Below are 25,344 nucleotides of genomic sequence, written 5' to 3'. Positions count from 1 at the left end.
TCCAGTCTATGCGGACACTAGGGAAGGTGTCGGATTTTAAATCCAACACCTTCCCCCCCTAACGCAAGTCGATGTTCCGACTTGCGTAGTAAAGGTTTTCTAAGTAACAACGCATGCGTACTAACGTCCGCGTAGTAACGGCATGCGAAGTAACGCCTGCTAAGTAAACGCCGTTTACCCATTTATAGCATTACAGAGAATGTCATAACTAGTATCTTAGAAGCACTTGAGATTCGGCGCCGTCCTCGTAATTGTTTTTTAAATATAGTGATATTTCTAACTACCAGTGACGGAGCTCTAGAGGAGTACACATAACTAAATAACATTTTCACAGGGGAAATACCATGTGCGTGCCTTCTTATCTCATGTCGTCCTCTTTTTAGTTTGCAGAGTTTTGGCTCCCCACTGAAAAGCTAGGTGTTCTTGGCAGGTCACGTTAGTTACTTTGTCTTGAGCAGCCTCGGCTCACACCTTATCAGTGTATAGCCTGATTAGGTTTGTCTTAATAGTTCATCGCTCATTTACCTTCACTGTCTTGCATCTGTTCCCTACACATTACTTCCTATTGTTATCTGTTTCCATGACTTACTTTTCTCGTTGTCTTTGTGTTCTCTTCGATAACGCGTTTTATTTTTTTGCGCATTGTTTGAAATTCAGTCTTCCTCTTCTAAAATGGAATATAGACTTGGCCTGAGAGGGATTTGGTATTGATGAGAAATGTATATAATACTAATTTCATTGGAACACCTAATCCTGATTGTATTGGTTTTCCTCCTACTTTGGCACAGCCTCGTAGGCTCGATTGGGAGTGTAATGTATTCGGTTTTTTTGTAGATCTGCTCATTGAGATAGGTCACCTTTTATTTACATCCAAGACATTGCATGCCACATCTCTTGTAAATGCCTCCATTTTGCCTTTAACCGACATGCATAGATTATCTCGCCAGTCTTTCTGTTTGAACTGTAGTGTATTTAAAAGAGTACACCTCTTACTGAGACCTGAAGTCATTGTGCTTTCAACAAAGATGACATTTAGATTTTTTTACGCCTTTAATATAGACTTGTATCTAAGTGTTCTGTGCACTAAAATGGCTGCCCTGTTGGTAGAGAGTTAATTTTAAACTGCCCTGGTTTAATGTGCACTTTCATTAGTCCAGGTCATCTCTGTAAAATGTTGCACCTCTTTCATGTTTCTGTCAATTTACTGTATACATTTTTTGGGTCGGGTTTGCTTCTTAAGCATATTTCTGTTGTAAAGAGAGGTAGGATGTAATTTGGCTCGTTATATAATCCTTTCCTTCAAATGATTACTTTTAATTTCGGGTTCACGTTGCTATTGCAGTGAAGGAAAGTTTCCCCATGTTCAGTGCAGAGTGTGCGATTGTCTTTCTGAAAGTTCAGAAATACGTTGCCATGTGTGGCACGGTGTGTTCAGGCTCTTACATGACAGATGCGCGTTCTGCTATTCAGGATCCTTGCCCAGCCTTCTAAAACAAATAGGAGCAATGTTTGTTTCGGCCCATTGCTCCTTGGGATGTGTCCCCCAGCTGACTCAATAGGTCTCGCTTTTCGTACCTTTTAAGTATTTAGCCATGCAACAGTTGATGTTGTTGCACCAATATATTGTGCTGCAAAAGTAAATACTTATAATGTCCCAAAAGCGAGACCTATTGGCTATGCCAATGCTTGTTGTCTTTAATCTGGAGCACTTGAGACAAGGCTTGTGGTTTACCAAGCTCTGCTGTAAACAGGGCTGTAAATCTTGTTATCTGGTCACATTAACTGCACATTTAGAGACCGAGATCAAATATCGGGTGCTGTTTTCCAGAGGGTCCCACCCCTCTCTCCTGACCAGGTTCTTCCTTTCCGCTGCTTTTGCCTGCAGGTCACTCCACCCCTCCACCATGCGCATGCCCCCTCTCTGCTCCTTGTTATAGTTTCCCTACCCTGCTCTTGCCCTGCCATCACTGCCCCACTGTTGCACTCCTTGCCCACTCCTCTCCAGCCTTGGACGATGGCCGAGCACTGCTCCTGCGTGCACTGGTTGTCCCCCTCGTGCTCTCCCCCCTGAGCTGGGACAGCTGCTGCCCTCCTCGCCCAGCACAGGAACAGGACCCCTCCGGCGCCACAACCTCTCTGGCCCATTTGGGGTGTGTTTCCAGCATTTATCATTTCACCCCGGATAGCCCCATGGCTGGGCAAGAATGAGACCAGGGACAATTCAGGAATGAGAAAAAGAAGAATGAGTGAAGGTGAGGAAGGGGTTGAGATGCTGCACAGAGAGGGTGCGAGTTAGAAAGGCAGAAATAACTGTTACAACGAACCAAGCCAGTGGGGTTAATAAAAAACAAACATAGACTCAAGCAGTCTTGACCAAATTAATGCGAAGTGTATCCATTGTAGGTGTTCATGTAAACCCATGTCACATACAGACCACCCAGTTTGCCTCCACAGCTTTTGTTCACGAGAGTTGCAGGAGCATTTTCAGGGAGGGTTCGCATATGAATACAAAAACATGACCACTCCAGGGGGAACGGTGTGCAGTGGCTGCATACCCACACTTCTACGAAACTGTTCACTATGTATTTAACGTTTGTAAATAATCAAAACAGCATCTCTGCTTCTTGCAGCATTCAAGTTTATTCTGATTTTTTAGCCATGTAAAAGAAATGCAAAATCATACTTTCACATGTCACAGGGAGAGGCATGGTCCTACACCCCTGCAGACGCTGCTCTGTAATTTGCATGCATGCTCCAAAGATGTGACCATCCGGGCCAGATCACGGTCACTGACCTCGTGCGTGCCACATCACTCCTTTATTGCCTGCGTCCGGCGGAAGCCAGGTCAAAAAAAGTGTGCTGTGCCAAGGGAAGAAGCAAATTCAGCTATGCTGTGACAGTGCTGCTGTGATATCTACCTATGCATCCCTTCCTATGTGGAACACTGTTAGAGCTTGACTGCCCCTGTGAATATGACGGCAGCATAGCCTGGGCACGGAGGCAAGAGTGGTCTCCTGTAGCATTGGACCATGGTCAATGAGATTGCGGAAGCTCAAAATGTGCACCCTTGCGATCAGTGTAGCACAAGGGGGACTGACTAGAGTCGGAGCACATTCTGTACCACGGAAGTGCCTCCAGGTGCAAAGAAATGATGCACATGCCCATGGTGCCGCTCCCCTTGCTGTTTCTTTTACATGGTCCCGGATACGTACTAGTCCAGCATTTTTTCCTTGACAGAACATTTATTTGCCACCCATATTTCGTTGATGTCCAATTTTGGACACATGTTCGTATTTAACCCTTTTTATTAAAGAAAAATGATATTCTTGTCAAAGTGATTGATTACCCATGCCCTAACTATGAATAAATAACAATTAGGAAGACCACGGTGGCATAATTTTTCTTTTGCCTCCGCCCCGCATAATCTAACCAAACCCACAGTGCAGCGCACTCTCATGGTACACCTATCACCTGACTGACAGCCTATTGGTAGTCTAGTGGCACCTGCCTTTCAATACGTCAATAGCCCAGTCCTTCCCTTGGCTGATCGTCAGTGTTACCTGGCCACCCATCCCATTCATTCCCACTCCCAGTCTGACTCTAACCTGTAAGCTATCGTAGTAGAGAATGTGCAGTCCAACAATCTGGAGCCCCTTCATTAATACCAGAAACGTCACTTGGAACAAGAAGCGGGTGCTAACACCCGTTGTGCCTCAGGGGCGCTTTGTTCAATTTGGTTTCTCTACTCCACCCTTCTTAACAAATTCCACATCTTGCACCACGATCTTCCTCAGCCCATTCTCGATGTGTTTTGTCCTCAGCCTAATATCTGTAGGCTGTGCATTCAGATGCTTTGAGTGCACTGTGCACGTTGACATCATTGCCCATGTCTGGCGCCCACTGCAGGGCTTGTCGCAGGTGAGCCGTAAAAGGTATGGCATAATTTATTTTTCTGTTCCAGAAAGTCTGTGCTGATGTGGCTATCTGAGCTGAGGTGCCTCACTCAGACTCCGAGGCACATCCTCGTCAAAAGGGACAGGTTTATGAGCTCTTTAGAAAGTAACTTTGTAGATGACCTGTACACATGTTCACGGATTGGGAGCACCACCTCATCATCAGTCAGCACCAATGCAACACCATCTCAGCTATGACTCCGCACCGCCTCAGCAACACTCAGCCCCACCTCACCATCACTCAGCACCATTACAGCACACCTGAGCACCTCCACAGCATCGCTCAGCACGAGCACAGCAACACTTTAGCTCCACTTGAGCACAACCTCAGCATCAGCGCAGCACCATCTCAGCGCCAGTGCATCACCTTCTCAGCATCAGTGCAGCACCACTTCAGCTCCAGTCAGCACCACCACCACCACAGTACCACTGAAGCATCACCTGAGCATCTCCCAGCACCACCTAAGCACTACCACATCAGCACCTCAGCATCAGTGCAGCACCACCTCAGCACCAGGAGCGCTCCGCCTGAGCACCAGTGCAGCATCAGTGCGGCACCATCTGAGCACCACCTTAGCACCAGCACAGCACTAGTGCAGCATCACTTCTGCACCACCTCAAATACAGTGCAGCACCACCTCAGCATCAGCGCAGCACCCTCAGCATCAGCTCAGCACCAGTGAATCAGCACCTCAGCATCAGTGCAGCACCACCACCTCAGCATCACTCAGCACCACCACAACTTCACTCAGCTTTACTCACCACCACTTCAGCACCAGCACAGCATCTCCTCAGCATCACTCAGCACTGCCACAACACCATCACAGCACCACCTCCGCATCAGCACAGCACCACCTCCGCATAAGTGCACCGCTAAATGTGCAGCACCAACTCAGAACCAGCGCAGCCCCACTACAGCATCAGTGCAGCACCACTTCAGCATCAGCGCAGCATTACAGCACCACCTCTGCACCAGTACACTACCACCTCAGCAACACCTAAGGACCAGTCAGCACCACCTCAGCACCACTACAGCACCACCCCAGGACAACTCAGCACCGCCTCAACCTCAGCGGAGCACCGCCTCAGCATCAATAAGCACCACATCTGCACCACCTCAGCATCAACGCAGCATCATTGCAGCACCATCTCAGCACCACCTCAGCACCAGAACACAACTACCTCAGCACCACTCAGCACCACATCAGCACCACTACCAGCTCAGCATCACTCAGCACCCCTACAGCACCACCACTAGATCAGTCAGCACCAACACAGCACCACCTCAGCCTCAGCACAGCACCACCTTAGCACCAACTCAGCATCACTAAGCCCCACTTCTCCTCCACATCAGCACCAGTGCAGCACCAACTCAGCACCAGTGCAGCACCACCACCTCAGCATAATCGCAGCACCACTTCAGCACCAACTTAGCAATAGCGCAGCATCACTTCAGCACCAACTCAGCAACACCGCAGCACCACCTCAAAATCACCCCCATAGTATCCCTCAGCACCACCGGAGCACCACCTCTGCACCAGCACACTACCACCTCAGCATCACTTAGCACCACTTCAGCACCAACAGAGTGCCACTTTAACATCACTCAGCACCACCGAAGCACCAATACAGCACCACCTCAGTACCAGCTCAGCACAACCTCAGTGCCAGTGCTGCACTACCTAAGCACCAGCAGAGTGCCACCTTAACATCACTCAGCACCACCTCTTCACCAACGCAGCACCAGGTCAGCACATCCTCAGCACCACCTCAGTGCCAGTGCTGCACTATCTCGGAACCACCACAGCACCACCACAGCATCAGCACCTCCTCTGCACCAGCGCACCATCACTAGCAAATCACCAACTCCGCACATGCTCAGCCCCATTACCAGCACCAGCACCAGCACCACAGCACATCAGCACCTGTGCAGCACCACGTCAGTATCAGTGCACCACCACCTTAACAGCTACACAGCATCACCTCAGCACCAGTGCAGCACTAGCTCGACATCACTCAGCACCACCTCAGCACCAGTACAGCACCCCCCAAGCACTAGCATTGCACCATCTGAGCACCAGTACAGCACCACCACCTCAGCATGTCTCAGCACAACCACAGCATCACTCGGCACTACCTCAGCATCAATGTTCACCGCCTTAGTATCTCTGAGCATCACCTCCACATCAGCACACTACCACCTCGGCATCACTCCAGGGCAACACCACGTCAGCCTCAGGGCAATACCACCTCACCACCAATCAGTACCACATTTGCACCACCTCAGCACCAGTGCAGCAGCACCTTAGCACCAGCACATCAGCACCACCTCAGCATCTGCACAGCCCCAATTCAGCACCACCTCATCAACTGCACAGCACCACCTCAGCACAAGCAGATCACCACCTCAACATCACTCAGCACCAGCACAGCACCACCTCAGCACCAGCGCAGCACCACCTCAGCACCCGCTCAGAACCACTTCAGTACCAGTGCAGCACAACCTTATCTACAGCGCAGCACCATTTCGGCTCCAGCATAGCACCACCTCAGCACCATGTCAGCTGTGAGTTCACTGGCACCGTTTCAGGGTCTCAGAGACTGGCAGACTATCGATGGCGATCTCTATTGGTATGCAGCAGACTTGGCCATTTAAGGCTAAGCATCCAGTTAGGTATTGTGTAGTGGGGCAGTGGGGTTGTTAGAACTAATAAAGTTCAAATTCGAATCAACTTCAGTTTTTTTTTTCCAAACATTTTTATTAGCATTTCATTTAATATCTGCTAATTTATATAAACTCATAACATTACAAGATGTACAATACAAAATATAGTATGTCTTTTGCAAAATTCAGGTAAGGCTAGGCCGCCATTTCCAGCATTTAGTACAGCAATATCTCTAACTGCCTGAGGTGAGGTATAACCTTAGGAGACAGAGTCCAAGGCCATTTTTGTATAATCGTGGCGGCCTAGAGCGTGTGCCTATTATATATGCAATTTATAATTTAGGTTTATATGCAACCCGGCATGAGAAAGGGAGCATCTAGTGAAAATGACCCAGATTATATAAGTCAGAGAACAATTAGCTATTAACTGTTATTCTATAGTGGTGGTGCAGGAACACTGGAGTCCATCAGGGGAAAAGAAAAAAAGGTCCGGGGGGATTTCGGGCAGGAAGGGGGGCAGACGGCCAATGCACACCAGGCCACCAACCTGTTGTTGGGTCAGTCTACCCAAAGTGCAGGCAGGTCAAGGGGGTGGTTCAGGAAAAAAGGCAGCCCTCATTCTATTCATAGGGCCAATGCGTTCCCGATTCCTTATTTTGTTTTTCTGTTATTTCCCACACACATCCTTATCCCTGTTAGCAGCTCAGGTTAACTGATTTTGTTCTCCATCAGAGTGAGAGCTGTCTCCACTGTCTTCAACCCCACTATGATATCTCTCGGGTATTCCCAATTTTCAAGAACGTCTCCCCAGGGTTCTGCCACAGGGGGTTTTGTCTCAGTCCCCGCGCATCCTCCCTGGTCAAGACCCTCCCCTCCGCCCCCGCCTAATGGGTTTCCGCCCATTTCAAGTCTCCAATTATGGGGCCACAGGCGGATTTCCAAGTCAATGCTATTCTCCTCTTAGCCAAGACTAAGGGTAGGTCCAGGACCCCTGTACCCACTTTACGCTTGGATGGTTGGGGGAACAGTCCCAGCAGGCAGGTTCTAATTGTGGGTTAGAGGGTATGTCCCACCGTTGCACCTGCCAACTTCAAGGCTTTCACCCAAAAACAATTGATTATAGCATTGTCACATGCCCCATAAGGACATTGTCGTTTTTCACTAAGTTAGCATGAGCACTTGCAGCTTGCCTACTGCTTTTACGCACGTTACTACACGTCTTTATTTTTGCAATATTTCTTTTTTTTATTTTTAATAAGCATTTTCCAACGCAACAATACACCACCAAACACACCCCCCACCTCCCCCATCACCCCCGATCAGGGAATAAATAACATGAATACAACCATTCATGATGCTCATCGTAATATACAAGTACAATATTGGGCTTAATCCACAGACGGTGGACAGCCTGGTAAAATTTAATCAATAATTAATTCCAATATATAAAAACAGAAATAAACCTCCAGCAGTTATATAAAGTGTGGTGTGCAAAGATAAACACAAAGAGACAGGGCTTAAAGTAAGTAAATGTTAGCAATCCGTCCTAACTTTACATCCAACATCAGTTTTCCAGTTTGAGTAAAGGTGCCCATATTAACTTTCCGTTTTGTCTTTGCCTTAGAACCTTTCCAACAATAGATCGCCATCTCCATTTTATATTACGGCTAATAGAAAGGCAAGCCAATGTTGGAACTGAGGGGGCTGTGGTTCCACCCATGCTGTAGCAATTAAAAGTCTAAATATCGTCATAGATACAGCAAGAAAAAAGTCCATACCCGGGGTCTGTTTCTCTTCATATACCCCGAACAGAATTATTTTCGGAGTCAATGAAACTTTTATATAATATTTGATTGCCGAAAAACTTTGTATTTCATTTTTGACTGGTTCTAAAGATGGACAAGATGCAAACATATGGAAAATATCAGCTCAGACAGTGGAACAACTCGGACAGTTGGTGCCTGGCCCCAATCCCCACTTTGCGATTCTTGCAGGATTATAGTACAACATAAAACAGGTTTTAAAAAACTGGACTTGTAAGATTGTCGACATTAAAAAGAGCCTTTGCGAATTCATTTTCAGAAACCAACAGCTTATTCTGCCACTTAACACACTGTTTATCAAGATCGTCATTCATTTTATTGTTCAGGTACGGATAAATCATCCCAATGCGCATTGAATTCTGTGTTATTATATTGCCAACCAAAACCTTTTTTTCAAAACCGGTGCGACCACCCACTTTCCACTGGAGGTAATCCGTAACTTGTAGGTACTTAAAAAACTCCTTGTTGTTAATACTAAACCTCGCTTTTAAATCATCAAATGAATCAAGGCGTGCAGGAGAAAGAAAAATACCTAATTTATCTATACCTGCCGAGTACCAAGCTTGCACATAGCCAGGTAAATTTGGGTTATTCACAATTGTAGTATAAAAGTTCAATCTCCCCAAGCCACATACAATGGGGATTTTGCCAGAAATGAAATGTCGTACCCTGTTATACCAGTATCTCTCTCTGAGGAAATTCCTAGCTGGTTTTACCAGCATTCCCATAAGCGGGACCTAAGTTTTAAATGATTGCATACAGAGTTGGACCTATTATGGATGCTCAGTGTGAAACCTTCCTCAACACCCCTTTGTTTTGTCATGATTTAAACCCTCGGTTCGTATTCCTATTGAGTTGTTTCACTCAGGAACGACAGGCACTACTGCTAGAATTGTCACTGGTTTCCATTTTTCTTTTCCAGGACAATCATCCAAATGTTTCTTTCTTCAGAATTTTGAGTTTGAACAAATCAGAATGGCCATACATAACCCTGGGCACACTGGCAGCGCTGTTTAATGGTGCGACGCATCCTGTTTTCTGCATTGTTTTTGCAAAGATTATAACGGTAAGTTGAAAGCAGGTGACAGTTTTGTATTTTCAATGTGTGTCACTTGGGGGTGAAATTGGTTGTCCATGCCTGTGATTCTTGGGAGGAAAGCCAGAATATTTTTTACTTTATTTATAAAAGCAGTGGCAAACATGTTGCATCGTTCAGTAGAGGGCGGAGGGCTTGCTACACAAGTACGTGTTGTCATAAGGGTGTTAACTACTTTGTATAGCTCCCTAGGTGAAGTACTATAGGAACAGCAGGGATTTAGTCTCAGCACTATGCAGGAAAAGTGTGCAACGATAAAATTTGCGTTGATACAAAGGTGACAGCAAGAGATCCAAGCGGGCGTGTATTCTTTCCATGAACCTGCGATTATTGCCCAACAATAGAACTCAAACAGTAAAACAAGAAAGGTCGAAAAGGCAGTATTTATAAGGGCCTAATGTCAAGGGGTCTCGTGTACTCATGGGAAGGGACAGAGGTATGGGATGGGTTGGAGCAGGCGCGCAACGCCCATTGGACTCAAAAGGCTTCAGCCCCCCCCGTTGTGTTTGGCTGCCCGGGAGGAGACAGCTTCCCGGGCACACACACAGCCACACTTCACAGGTCATTTGCTTGTTAATGAGGCTTTGATGGTTTTCACCCCCGCTTAGAGCCCCTGCAGCTCCACTCTACCTTTTGCTTGAAGAATCAGCCCCCCTCCCCCGAAAATTTTTCTTACCCCCCCCCCCCCCCCCGAAATTTGACTCTAGTTGCGCCTCTGGGTTGGAGTGAGAGGTGGGTGGAAAGGGGGAGATGAAGGGCATGTGAGAGGTTCCAGGGCCTTGTCACTCCATTCTCGGTGCAGCTCAATCCAAGAGTCGGAGCGCATTGAACATGGGAGGTGTAATGCATGTATATTCCAGGCGTGTGATGTAATCGATCAAGGGTTGCCAGATGCTGGCAAATTTAGTGTCTGAATATGCAGTCCTATGTGACAGAAGCTCCATGGCTAAAACGTGCCAGAAGCATGTACACCATAGGGCCTTAGGGGAAGCAGAGAATTGTTTGCAATGGAATGCTGTGAGATGTTTGGCAGCTTCCAACCTATTGCCTGCGAGACACCAATCTGTGTGTGTCATGGCTCTACTTTTAGGGGGAGAACGCCTAAAACAACTGTGGTGTAAGAGGCAGGAAGTGGGAAGGCAGCGCACTTTTAATGTGACCTAGGATTTCTTTCCAATAAGTGGAAATGATAGAGCATGACCACCATATATGTTGAACATCACCAGGAGCCGTGTAACAGCACCAGCAAAGATCAGATGTGGTGCCATAAATGGTGCTAAGGTGTGTCGGTATATGGTACCACTGTGTCATCATTTTACATGCTGTCTGATTCTGTTGTATACTGCGATATAGCTTAGGGATATATTGCCAGTGTTTTCCACTGTTTCTGGGAGGTACCCTCAGTGGTGTCAGCGTGCCGTTGTAATTGATATGTATGCAGACGCGCTAGGCCAGAGTGTTGGAGGACCTGATAAGTGCGGGATATCAAACCTCTCATGTCATCATAAGCCCTGACCAATGTCTCAAAAGGGGAAAATTGCCTTGTCGTCCCTTAGATGTTGGGGGTTGTAGCACCCAGTGACGCAGCTGACAGTATTGCAGTTTAGCCATCACAGGTATTTGGAATTCCTGTTTGCATTCTTCATATGTCTTAACGGAAGTTCCCTCGAACAGATCACGCAAGGTGCGACAATCTTCCTCTTCTCAGCTGGAGAAGGAGTGAGTCTCCAGGGTCGGGGTTAAATCTGAGTTGCGGCCAGTGGAATGTTTTGAGGAGGGAACTGTGGTAAGATCGCGTTTAAATGCAATCATGTCCCAAATCTCAAGGATCATCTTGTTAGGGGTAGCAATATAGGCACTTGGCAGTCAAGCGTGCCTAGGGAGCCAGTCAAGGTCCTAAAGGGGCCTGCAGGTGACCACCCGATCCATGTGGAACAAATGCTTCTCACTCTCTCACCGTCCATTCATAAATGAAACGGAGATGTGCCGCCCAGTAGTATTCAAGGAGGTTGGGGCAGGTTAGACTCCACTGATCCATAGGGAGCAGAGTTTGAGAACCTGTGTTGTTTACCCCACTATACAAAGGTGTGGATATCTTGCTGGTGGCGAATAATGTAATCGTGGGGGATGGAGGTTCGCAGCGTTTGAAACAGGTGGATAATTTTAGGGAGATTGGACATTTTGACACCATTGAGCTGTCCCAGCCAGGACACATGCAGGGCACCCCATTGACAAAAATCATCTAAGATACATTTTCGATAGGATTCCCAATTAGCTCTCGTCCAGGTCGACAAGGTGGAGGTCAGGTTGAAACCTAGGTATCGAATGGCATGTGGGGCCAATTGGAAGGGGGCAAGGGACTGTATGGCGGGGAGGTCTAGTTTCGGTATTGTGAAAGCTAAGATTTGAGAGTTGGACATATTGAACTTAAAGCTAAAGAACTGTTCAAAGTCAGTCAAAGCATGGACCACTGCAGGGAGAGAGTTCGCAGGTCGAGTAAGAGGGAGCAATAGGTCATCTGAAAACAAACTTAGTTTGCGAGGATGCCTGCCAAAAGGGATGCCTATGATGGACTCCATCTGATGGATAGTGATGGCCAGGGGTTTCCAACGCTAGGGCAAACAACAAGGGTGAGAGTGGGCACCCCTGTCGAGTGCCTCTCGTTAAGTGAATTAGCTCTGTGTGGCCGTGTAGGAGGCCAGCATTAGGGAAAGCTTGCCAAGCCCAAGACTAATCTTTCAAAGCACTGCTCTGAGAAATGGCCAACTAACCCTGTCAAATGCCTTCTCCATATCAAGCGAGAGTAGGCAGGCATGGATATATGGCGATGGGATTTCTCCACTAGACGGACAACCTGACGGATTTTATCCACCCCTTGCTGATTACAAATGAAACCAACCAAGCGATTTGCAAATATCCTGGTGTAGATCTTAGCGTCTGTGTTTTTAAGTGCAATGGGGCGATAGGAGGTGCAAAGAGAGGGGTCTTTAACGGGTTTGGGGATGAGGGCAATCTGCTGCATTCCTTGTCAAGGTGACGCCTGTTTTGGAGGAGAATTAATTAAAGAGTGCTAGTATGCGGTCCTGGATGCTGCTGGCGTCATTTACGAGCTAGAAGTGACCGCACTTTATTCCCCCCTTTGTCATAACAATGTTTTAAGTCAAGCAAGGACCTCTCTGATTTATTTAATCTATGGGTGCAACAAGGCCAGCTGCCTCTTACTTCATCGGGAAGGGGTGGACTGATCAAGGACCACAAGTGTTTTAAGCTCCGAAGTTAAACCTGCCTGAACCTATCGGGACTCTCTCGCATGGGCAAAAGCAATGGAGGAAATGACTCCCCTGATAGTGGCTTTGAATACATCCCAGAAGGTGTGGCCCGAGGTCTCCAGACTTCATTGAGATCAAAGTAGTTCCTGATCTCTTTTTGGATGTCAGCAACATTCACCAGATCTATGAGAAGTTGCGTAGGAAATCGCCAGCATGTCTGGACCTGTTGGAGGTGCCCACCCCAGTTCCACACAATTTCAACATGAGCATGATCGGAGATCGAAATGTTCAAGATGGAGACAGTTTCTAGCTCTCGGAGCAGGGAGTGAGTGATGAAAAGGTGATCTATTCTGGAGTATGATGTGTGGTCATGCGAATAGGAAGAATAACCACGGGTGTTAGGAAGAATAACCACGGGTGTTAGGGTACCTATACTTCCATACATCAACGAAGCCAAGGTCTGTAAGATCTCTCTTGAGCGCTGCAGACATCGCCACTGTGCCCTGTAAGGAGGTAGCAGTACAGTCTAGCTGAGGGTTCCATACCAAAATCAAGTCCCCACCCAGAACTATGTCACTGCTCTTTTTTTTCAGCTGTTCCCGCAATAATGTCCTAAGGAAAGGTTCTTGTCTCTGATTAGGGGCATAAACATTAAGAAGCGCAATTAGGCGGGGACTTGAAGGGTAAGTTGGTTTTTTTTGTCCTCATTGTGCAAGAGACAGGATTAGGAGATAACAGGGGTCTTGATTCTAACTATACCATCTTGGATCTGCCCTTATGGGTTACAGGTGGGGGAGATCCAAACCATCTACCGTGCCTCCTGTCTTCCTTTCCCACTCGTTCCAAGGGGAGAGCTACCTTCTGGAACCGCAAGCGCAAGTCTCACTCTTACAAGTTATTGCTGTATTGCATAATCACCGGACATCAGGTTACCTTCTATAGTTTAGCCCTGTGGATTATACTTCTGTTCCCAGTTATCCAAAAGTTCTGTTCTCTTACTTTGCCTCTCATTGCGATACAGTTTATTAACCTGTTGGATCGATGCTAACCACTCCCACTGTGTTGGTGGGTTAGGGAGTAGCCATTCAATGCAGATTTCTCATCTAGCCTATAGGATTAGTAAAAAATGCAGGTTTTTCTGTTTTTTACTTAGTTTAGAGATTCCTGCATTGCGGGTTCTTACCCCGAACACGGCTAGATCTGTGCTTACCTCTATGTATTGGTCCATCACCTCCATGAGTATCTTACCCACTTCATTCCCAAACGTTCTGGAGCTTGGGGCACTGCCGAAACATGTGTATTTCATCCGCCATATCTTCTCTGGATTTAGGACAGCAATTCACCTTCTGTTTATTTACCTTTGTCAATTTCTTTGACGTCCAACATGCTCTGTGCATTGTGAATAAATGTTTTTTTCTGAGAGGTGCAGATTAATGGTATACCAAAATGCAGACATTGATACTTGCCATAATTCTTATGTATCCAGCCTTGGCAGATCCTTCCCCCAGATCTCTGCAGGTAAGAGAAAGTCTTCCTTCCCTGCTGGGATGAACGACCAATAGCATCTTGATACTTCCTTCTTATGCACCGCATTTCCTTATATTTTCCTTTCGAAGTTGCTATTTCCTGGCCCATCCTTCCCCAGGGCCTTAACCCAGCTTGCTAGTTGGTAATGCTTGAATTTAGATAATGTACTGTTAGCCATTGTTAACAATTGATTCCATCCTATTAGGGTATTCTCTTCTAAGAGCTGACCTCATTTAGTTATACCCTCATCCTCAAAGGGAATTGAAAGCTCATCCTTCAAGCACTCTGTGGTTCTTGGGGAGGACCAGTTTGGGGCAAAGTCGCTGTAATTTGGTATTTTTAAAGTTCTCCTAATTTGGTACCATAGTTTAAAGGCTGACCATAGCACTTTCAGTTTCACCTTTTTGAAGAACTTTGGATGCCCACATTTATATAAGTAAAAGCTACCTTCCGATGCTGTCATTGCTTGCAAGTAGATGTGGTAGGTCTGATGCTCTTTTAGTAATGCTCTTATATTCTTAAATTGTAATGCTCTGCAGTATTCATAGAGATTAGGACTAGCAATCCCTCCATGCTCCTTTTTTCTTCAAATGTTTTTCCAAGCTATTCTATCCCCTTCGAAGCCCATATGAAACTGCTCAGCTTCCCTTCCAGCTTATTAAACAACTGTCTACAGTGATACAGTATTGAAAATATACATTAATTTTGGGAGGATTGGCATTTTTAGGATGTTGGAATGCCCTATGAATGATAAGGAAGGCCCCCGACACCTTTAAGAGCTTCCTAGTTTCTGACAGCAATTTGTTAAAATTCAGATATGCTATTTTATCAATGTCATTCACTATCTGTACACCCATGTATCGTATCCTTTCCTTTACCAGAAGATTATTACTTACGAAGTTCCACTCAATAATCTCTGTTTTTTGTTGATTGACTTGGTAGCCTGATACTTTCCCAAACTGATCCAAGGTCTCTACTATTATCGGAAATGAGACTGGAATGAGACTGGTAAGCTATTAGGAAAAATCATTAGGTCATCTGCATAGAGGGTGAATTTCTTCTCCCAGCCTTGATATGTAAAGGGAATGATCTTATGATTGGATCTGAGAGCATTAGCTCTTTCTTCAGTATCTTCGTGCAGAAGCACACCTGACACATGATGGTCACTCCTGTGGGGGCGTGCACGCTGAAGCGGTGAGGATATTTCTGGTGAAACATGCAAGGAGCGTCTTCCTTCAGGAAATGAGTTCCGTGGAGAAAATTACACCGGGATCCAGCAAAAAGAGATATCGCCATATTTGCCATCTCTTATTCAGGGAATTCAATCCTCTCACAATAAAGGAGAGTAGTTTAGTATATTGTGCAGTGGTCATTGTGTGGAGGGTGTGAAGAAGTGAGGATATTATCAGGTTCGTATACAAGAATATTCCTAAAAGGGGTTTGGAAATGGGACTATGAAGAACAACCTCCCTCCAGGGTATAGGTCGCAGACCAGGGTAGGGTCGTGGGTGGAGCCATATCAACAGCTCAGGTAACTGGAAGGGCCTAGGGCCGGTATAAGTGTCATTAGTGAGTAGGTAAATGCTGGATGCACTTGAGGACAGCTGAGGGGGCCCCCTATCAAGGTATTCAACTTAAAATAAAACGTACAGTCAAATCACGGACATCTTGAGGCCAACAAGGCCTAACATCTCCTTTCGAGTTCTGATGTGATCTGCAAGCAAATATGCCAGACACAACCAAGGAGTCACTCTCTAAAGGTGCGAATTGAGGATGGGCATCCATCGGAGGTGTGCAACCATTGGACATCAGGGAGTACATCCTGCTGCAGAGCAGGTAAAGCGTGTCAAAAATGTCCTGCAAAGGCTCCAGACCCCTGAAGCCAGTGGGGATCAGAGCAAGGATCAATGATGGAGCATAGGCAGGCCAGCCGAATGATCATGACCCTTCAAGGCCAAAGATGTGCCCGGGGGAGGAGATGACAAGCTTCAGAAAGGAGGATGTACCAGTGCAATATGTTCACCCTAGTTCCTGGCTGTTGAATGAAAGCCCACATGCATATCATGAGAGTGTACACTCCTGGAAGCTCTGTAGCGTACTCATAAGGAGGAGGGTACGGCAGCAAGATGGACCATGCTGGACATTACTCAAGATGGGCTACAACAACAAATAAGGCAAAGTTACAAGGAGCCCATGACCGAATGAGCTGTGGAAGGTCACTTGTCCATGTCCCGGAGGTGTTGGATAATGTCTCTTTTTGTTCCTGATAGGCTGCGGCTTTATGATTTTTATCGGCGCAGCAAGCTGGCACTGGAGACCAAATAGGCTGTAGAGATTCTCTACAGGGAGTGCAAGTGGGTGATGAGGCGTCTTCATATGGATCTGCTTGGAGTTTCAGAAGGTGTTTGTCTTCGGCCAGGGAATGGATAACTCGTTGCATGCCCTCCAAAGTGAGAATGATGGCAAATGGATGGCCCCATTGGTAACGGATCTTAAGCTCCCGCAGTTTGTCCTTGACTGGCTGGAAGTCCCTTTAGCAGCAGAGGTTAACAGGGGAGAGATCCTGAAATAGATGAATAGTCTGGCCATGGAAGATAAGATCGCCTTGCTCTGCAACGCTTTCAGAATGGGCTCTTTCTCAACAAAAAAATGGACCCGTGACAGAATCCAAATTTCCCTGAGTAGAGGCCGCACTCCTCTGATGCGGATGTTGTTCCGTCGCCATCTAATTTCGAGGTTTCTCTGCTTCATTTGTAGTTCAATCTGCTGCTTCTCCTGTGCCTTCACCTTGTGCCAAAGGATTTCTTGGTCCTTAGAGCGAGCATCGATCATGTGTTCCAGGTCGTCAACTCCTCCTCCCAAGTCATTGACCTTACGTCGGATGTCCTTCAGACATGTTCTGAGGGAGCCAATTTCAGCATGGATTTCTTGCAAAAAACATTCCATTTAGGTCTGGGTGATGGGTGGCGATACCAAAAGAGAGGGCGTGCCATAAAGTTCATGTTGGGCAAGGATGCTTTATTCCAAAGCGAAGTGAATGGATTTCCCCTAACTGACCCAGCGGGTGTGCCTTTTGCGGCCTTGCCACGAGGCATGATATCCACCAGTGGAAAGTGTGTTGGCACAATAGTCACAGCCGGCGAGAGCAGCACTCACAGACTCTTTGGTGAGAACAATCACAAGGTTCGAAGGGAAACTAGTACCCAGGTAGGTCATGGAGATCATGTGTTAAGTGTCTTTAACGGATCCAATGAAGCTGCAGCAACCGGGATAACTGGCCAAGGGCCTCCTAGAGTATACAACTCATTCAGGAACTATATGGATGAATCTAGGGCTGTCGCATAGAGCCAGGTAGCCATGTGGAGGAGGGACCCCTTCCCTGATGTGGCCCGAGGCAACTCCTGTTCTCAACCGTGCGTCGAAAGGGGGGTGGAGAAGCCTCACATGTATCGCCCCAGGTTCAGAGGCAGTTGAACCTTTGACCCTGGGAGGGCCTCACCACATACAAAAGCGTGAGTTGGTCAAGCCAAAGAGTCCCTACAAGGCCTCTAAATCCATGGCAGGACTTGGGGGCCAGAGTGGATACTGCAAACAGCCAATTGGAGGGAGTTGTAAGCTGTGTCAGTGCCCCTCCCTTAAAGATTGATTTTATAACAAGACAGAGGGCCTGCAGTGCAGAGGGGCCACGTCAGTGGGTCTCCAGGGCCAATCTCCAGGGCCCCACACAAGCCGTAGGTCGCCAGTGTTGGCCTGGGGTGTTGCGATCGGGCTGCGTTTTCTGTGTCTAACAGCCTCTGCTCACAGACTGGACACGGAACCAGGTGCCCTCACTGTTTTGGTGCCATGCAGTTGTTATCCTGATACCTTCAGAAGCTTTAGAAGGCTGCAGGAGTCCAGAGCTGCAGCGGAGCACGTCTTACTCCATGAGCTCCTAGGCCACCCACCCCTTTCTGAGGCATTTTCAAGATGTGAATCTGGACCACCTTTTGTCATATCCCATGAAATATATTTGGAGGAATTGATGTTTTTCATTTGGAAGTCCAGAAGTGGATCACTACATCGGGATGCTTGATTCTGAATTTTTTAATTCAAATATGAAACCAGGTTCACCTATTTCCTGCGCACCTCTCAAATAAACTTGTACTTCTGGTTCATTTTCAGAAAGGTATTTTAACTTTTCACATCACCTTTGCATTTGGTGATAGCTGTGGTTGGTGACACTTTGTACAGGGGTTGACTCACCTTGGCATTGAAGGGATACAGGCTAGCTGTTTCACACGATTACTTAAGTGTGCTACACTGGAAGCAGCTAAAAGTTACTTGACTCTCAAGGTTTCCACCCAACATTGTGTTTTTAATAGGTTAAAATACATATTTTAGGTGAAGGTTTTAATATTTATTTATTGCCATCTTAATTTCATCATATGAATCAGTAGTGCTCGAGTCCTGTCAATTCAGATGCTTAAGTGAACAGGGGAAGTCCATGACTCTGCCACATTTGATCACACTTTCATGTGTAGCACTAGCATATACCCAATTCTGCCCCAGCCCTTCTGGGCTTTAAGAGGTGATCCTGAGAAGTGACTGGCTACACTCAGCAGTATTTTCAAAAACGGTGTGCAGTTCCTAAAATGAAGTGAAAGTGTTCAGGTCAGTGGAATAACCTTTTTAGAGGAAGTACCCTCACACACCAGAGGGGTGTCATGCTTCATCATCTGGGCATGCTCCTCATCTGGCCAGCGCTGCAATGCCTGACGGGCACCTGCGAAGGGGCTCTTTGGCAGAGATCTTTTTGATGAAGCCTTTAGGGTGTGTGGAATAAGATGAGTAGTGTCTGAAGAAGGACAGTGTGCTAAAATAGGTTTAGGAAGGTCCTAGTGCATAAATTATTATTCACGGGACTTAACTTTGTTCAGACACTAGGGAGCGCCCAGTTTAGGCAAGACAATACCATTTCAGGCTTTGAGTGCAGGATAAAGAGTAGCACCTAAACTTGGAACCTACCCAGAGTTTCCTGCTTCCTTTTTTGTATAATTTATCTGGCACCCTAAGCCTGAAAAGGTATTGTCTTGTTAAGATACATACATACATACATATATATATATATATATATATATATATATATATATATATAGAGAGAGAGAGAGAGAGAGAGAGAGAGAGAGAGAGAGAGAGAGAGAGAGAGAGAGAGAGAGGGAGAGAGGGGGAGAGAGAGAGAGAGAGAGTTTTGTTTTGTAGTTTATTATTAAAAGTGTGTTTTTAATGCTTTTTTTTGCCTCTTTGCAGCTATTTTCGATTGACGACAAAATAAAAATAAGACATGATGCCGACTTATATGCAATCTTCTTCCTTGCCATTGGTATTATTTCTTTTTTCACCTTCTTTATACAGGTAAACATATTTTTTTTACTCCTTGTTTTGCCATTTTGTCTTTTTTGTCTATCTGCAAGTGTTCCTGCCAGTCTTTCTGTTTTTTGATCCATATGTCAGTCTATCTATCTAACCTCTTTCCTGTCTGACTGCTTGTCTTTACTCTTGTCCATGTGCCTTTCTGTCATTACTTGTCCATATTTTAGCTCTCCAGTTGGCTTTCTGAATCACGCTTTGAAATTTTCAGATATTAAAAACACCTGTAAATATAATCTATAAATCAATTAGCGCTATACTTATCTATCTATATATAAATATATATATCAATGTATGAGGTGTTCCATGAAATTAAAACGACTGACCCGTGGTAAATCTTTAGGGAAACGGCACTACAAAGGTGATGTCATATTGGTTTAAGGTGCTGTAAGGTCGAGAGAACCACTAGCCTCCCCAACTTGGTGCAGCCTAAGCCACACCTGTGATACAAAACAACAGAAACCTCAGCACACAATAAGTATAAAGGTATGACAGCTGTAGCTTAAGTAAATCAAAACATTGTCACAAGTGTTCCTGACACATTTTTCATTTTTTGTTTTTATTCTTCCTTCTCTTTTTTTAGTTTTTTTTTTAGGTAGATCCTTTTGTCCTCAGTCTTTATATACAGGTTAACAGGCCAAGCCAACACGTGTTTCGTCGCCAACAAGGGGATTTGCCCCGCGACTTTTTCAAGGCTAAACAAAATACAAAGTATATAATCACCAATTATGTTGCATGAACAGGTGTATTAATACAACCCTAATACATCCCAATACAATGGAGCAATTAGACTGAGGACAAAAGGATCTACCTAAAAAAAAAAAAGGAAGAACAAAAGAACAAAAAATGAAAAATGTGTCAGAAACACTTGTGACAATGTTTTGACTTACTTAAGCTACAGCTGTAATACCTTTATACTTATTGTGTGCTGAGGTTTCTGTTGTTATGAGGTGTTCCTTGCCTAATGCTGTATAAAGTACAAAGGCAAGATATGTTTCCTAAACTTTATTGCAAGGTGCTTTTTTTCCTTTTTAGGGACGCCTTTTATGTGTTTGCCTGGAGTCCAAGAGCTGTGTGTGTGGCTTTCCCTGTTGTCAGATAAAATCTGTAGGAGACTAGTGGTTTTGCAGAGCTTTTTAATGGCACCAGTGCAGTATTCATATATATATATATATATATATATATATATATATATATATATATATATATATATATATAGTCCCAAAATACGCCACACTCAATAAATCTTCGGTAATTCTTGTTTATTCAGAACACTACTACTCCACACTACTACTCCACCAACTTGTTTCAACCTCACGGGGTCTTTATCACCGTGATAAAAGCCCTGTGAGGTCGAAACGTGTTGGCGGAGTAGCGGTGTTCTGAACTAACTATAATGGGGGAATTTCAAAGGTTTTGTACGAGTGAAATGTCCATCTAACTATAACACCCCAGAAACCTATGGTTTTTTCAGTGAATTTCTAAGGTTTTTTAAATGCTAATTCCTAACTATAACGTGCCTGAAACCTATGTTTTTTTCAGCAAATTTCAAAGGTTTTTTAAATGATTATTTCTAAATATGCCTACAGAGATAGGACATGTGAAGAAAGAAGAGAAAACGCACAGTAAGAAAAAAAAAATGCAGAAAGAAGCACAGAAATCGTCAAAGACGAAGAAAAGTACAGGAAGAAGGAAAACGTGCAGAAAGAACAAACAGAGGAGCAGAAAGAAGCCTTGTTGCAAAATCATCCTGTACCCTCAACTTTCTTCAGACGGATACTGGTGGTAACGGAGTCTGACTAACCAGTCCTAGAGCCAGTGCTATGTTAAAAGACACTTAGAATACAGTGAAAACACCTACATACACTAGGGAACACTGCGTTGGGGTCTCCCTGTGATTAGCATGACCTCCTCAGTAAGCCCCTAGTATATAATAGGGCAGGGGGATTAAAACTACCTCTTAAAACGCGCCACAGGGCGTGTTTGCAAACTGGTGGAGAGAGTGGGGGGCTGAGCTGACGTGTGCAAACACGCCCTGTAGCCGTTTTAATTTGGGAGATAAAGTTCACTTGAATCCTGAGGGTCCCTGGGGTCCAACTAACCCACTAGGTACCTCCAGTAAGCGCCACATAGCTGCGTTGCTGAGAGGTATAAAAAGGGGCATGGCCTAGTCCACCTCTCTGCAACGCAGCGCAGTGGCACTTACTGCAAGCACCTGGTGGGCTAGTTAGCCCCCAGGGACCCTCAGGTTTGAAGGGAAATTATTTCCCCAACTTAAAACGCGCCATAGGGCGTGTTTGCACACGTCACCTCCGGCCCCGTTCCCTCCCTTCACCACTATGTAAACACGCCCTGTGGCCGTTTTAAGTTGGGAGAATAAGTCCCCTTGAATCCTGAGTGTCCCTAGGGGCAAATTAGCCCACTAACTATGTCCAGTAAGCACCACCTCTCTGCTACGCAGCACAGTGGCGCTTACTGGCAGCAACTGGTGGGCTAGTTGGCCCCCAGGGTCCCTCAGGATTCAAGGGGAACCATTTCCCCAACATAAAACGAGCTACAGGGCATGTTTGCAGGCGTCACCTCAGGCCCCGTCCCCTCCCTTCACCACTGTGTAAACGCGTCCTGTAGCCATTCTAAATTGAGAGATTAAGTCCCCTTGAATCCTAAGGGTCCCTAGGGTCAAACTAGCCCACTAGGTACCTCCAGTAAGCACCACAGAACTGCGTTGCAGAGAGGTGTAAAAAGGGGCGTGGCCTCTGAACACCTGTCTGCAGCGCAGCTCCCTGGCGCATACTGGAGATACCTCTTTGGCTAGTTGGCCCTCAGGGACCCTCAGTATTGAGAGAGAATTAATTCCCCAACTTACAACTCGTCAAGGACGCGTTTGCACAATGGTGAAGGAAGGGGGCATGTCCTGATTTGACATGTCTGTAAACACGCCCTGTGGTGCGTTTTAAGTTGGAGATGTAATTCCTCCTCAATCCTGAGAGTCCCTGGGGGCCAACTAGCCCACCAAGTACCTCCAGTATGCGCCAGAGAGCTGCATTGCAGAGAGGTGTTCAGAGGCCACGCCCCTTTTTACAACACTCTGTAACGCAGCTCCGTGGTGCTTACTGGAGGTACCTGGTGGGCTAGTTGGCCCCCCGCAATCACAATTGAGTCGAGCCCCGGGGGGGGTGGCGGTCCCCAGGGCTCGGGGGGCCTTAGAGGCCCCCCCAACATTATACTATAAAGCCCTGGGGGGGTGGCGGTCCCCGGGGCTGCGGGGGGGCCATGTGCCCCCCGCAATTATTCATGCTTTGCCCCGGGGGGCTGGCGGTCCCCCGGGCAGTGTGAGGGGGATTGGGCCCCCCGCATTTTTTTTTGTGCATGCCCCCAGGACCTGGCCCCCTCGGGGGCTAATTAGCAGCGAAGTGCAGGAGCCCTCGCTTCGTTTTTTTTTTTTATCGGCAGGATCCGCGCACCCAGCACGCAATTTGCCGATTTAAAAAAAATAATAATAATAACTTTGGGGCCTTGGTGGTCCTTGTGGGACCCCCTGAGCAGGCCAGGGGGTCAGGGTGTTTCTACCCTGCCCCCTTTTTGCGTTCTGTGCGTTTTTTCTTCTGTTTTCTTGTGCCTCGGTTTCTATGGAAAATAGGTCCTTATTATAACTACCTACTGGTGACCGCCAGTAGGTAATATATATATATTTTATCAAAAGTGCCCTAGAGCAACGGGAGGTCACTCAACAACGCTATGCCATTCGGCTTGTTAATGCAGCCTGCCTTCCTGGTCCACTTTACAGTTATATTCGCCGGACGCGTTTCAGGGTCAAAGACCCCTCCTTCCTGGGCTGTTCCAAACAGATCTTTCGAGGCTCACACTGATCACAGTTTGGGCTTTATTTATTTGATTACAAGCCTCTAGTTGGCATATGCTCAGTGCAGTGTTTCTCAGTGCCTGATGGGACATGCAGTCCCCAATGCGAGCAAAAGTATTTCCTTACGGTAAGTTTGAATGTTCGTTTGCTTCTTTTTATAAACTTTATCATGCCCTTTAGTAGGTTGTGGCTCTTAGACGCAGGCTCAATCAGCATGTAGAGTGCTGTGCCAAAACGTCTTGAACAGTTCAAAACTCAGCCTCACCCAGCTGGATTGCACTTCTCTCCCAACTGGCGATGGTGCTCCTCCCCACGGCCGGGCCGCCGTGTAGAAAATATTTCACCAAAAGTGCCCTAGAGCAACAGGAGGTCACTCAACAACACTCTGCCATACGGCTTGATAATGCAGCCTGCCTTCCTGGTCCACTTCATAATTATATTCGCCGACGCGTTTCAGGGTCAAAGACCCCTTCTTCCTGGGCTGTTGCAAACAGATCATTCGAGGTTCACACTGATCACAGTTTGGGCTTTATTTATTTGACTACAAGCCTCTAGTGGGCGTATGCTCAGTGCAGTGTTTCTCAGTGCCTGATGGGACATGCAGTCCCCAGTGCGAGAAAATGTATTTCCTTACGGTAAGATCACATGTTCGTTTGCTTCTTTTTATAAACTTTATCATGCCCTTTAGTAGGTTGTGGCTCTTAGACGCAGGCTCAATCAGCATGTAGAGCGCTGTGCCAAAACGTCTTGAACAGTTCAAAACTCAGCCTCACACAGCTGGATAGCACTTCTCTCACAACTGGCGATGGTGCTCCTCCCCACGGCCGGGCAGCCGTGTAGAAAATATTTCAGCAAAAGTGTCCTAGAGCAACTTTGATGTCACATAACCTACTAGAGGATTTAATGAACCTTTTAAAATACAAACGAACATTTGAACTTTCTATAAGTACTACTAATGCTTGCAGTAAGGAAATCCCTGTCCCATCATGCACCAGAATCTTTCTGCACTAAGCATAGTGCCAATATCGGCAACCGTTATCACAGCACACATCAGTACATAATCATAATAAAACACACAACACTGAATGTAAGTGGAGAAATATTGCTGCAGGTTTATTAGCATAATAAATATGCAAACACGGTGGGTTATCTTACGGGCGATCCCAGGGCAGGCCAGCCGCATGCCGCCTGCCCGTCTGATAAGCCTAGAGTCACCATGGCAACGCCAATTGGTGTATACCAAATGTTGGGAGGGTCCCCCCCTCCCATCCGTGGACCTCCAGTCCACATGCTTCACACGCCTCCCCGTGATGGGTGGGCGGAGCATACATGGCAGCCCCCGGTTGCTCAGACCCACAACCGCCTGTCGGTTAGCGGGGCGCCGTAGGTCTTCCAGTGGACACGCTAAAGATCCCTGGGTATCCTGGCTTAGCACCACACGGTGCTGCTGCATGCTATACCCCTTGGTATGTGCAGACCCTGGATCGCCCTGTAACTCCTCCTGCAACACAAAGTGAAAATTGTTAGAAAAACCTGCCCCCCCCTTTGTCCCTCCGGATGCCGGGTAAGCGGAAGGGCGGGCAAGGCGAACGAGCGGACAAGAGGGCGAGGAGGGGGCGGGGACAGAATATGTACCCCCCTTAGCTCCTCCCCGCCGGAAGCAGCTACCTGTCTGGGGTCTCCCTTGGTCAACCCAGGGACACGACCTCCCACCCCTGTGCCTTCCTGTGGCACTAAGGCGGC

General features: G+C 46.6%; 1 protein-coding gene across 4 annotated transcripts in view; it reads left to right on the top strand.

The window, feature by feature from the left end:
• Positions 1-25,344, top strand: part of LOC146789441 (ATP-binding cassette sub-family B member 5-like) — a 1,226,636-nt gene that overhangs the window by 986,914 nt on the left and 214,378 nt on the right. For all 4 annotated transcript variants that reach the window (XM_085631579.1, XM_085631577.1, XM_085631580.1 and 1 more), the window contains 2 exons: positions 9,364-9,507; positions 19,620-19,724. In XM_085631579.1, coding sequence (XP_085487705.1) covers positions 9,364-9,507; positions 19,620-19,724 — 249 coding nt within the window. The remainder of the gene's footprint in view (positions 1-9,363; positions 9,508-19,619; positions 19,725-25,344) is intronic.

This window comes from Triturus cristatus, chromosome 10 (assembly GCF_964204655.1).
Source record: "Triturus cristatus chromosome 10, aTriCri1.1, whole genome shotgun sequence".
NCBI classification, from domain to species: Eukaryota; Metazoa; Chordata; class Amphibia; order Caudata; family Salamandridae; genus Triturus; species Triturus cristatus.
Note: the sequence above shows the minus strand (reverse complement) of the source record. Positions and strands in the feature narration are given on the sequence as shown.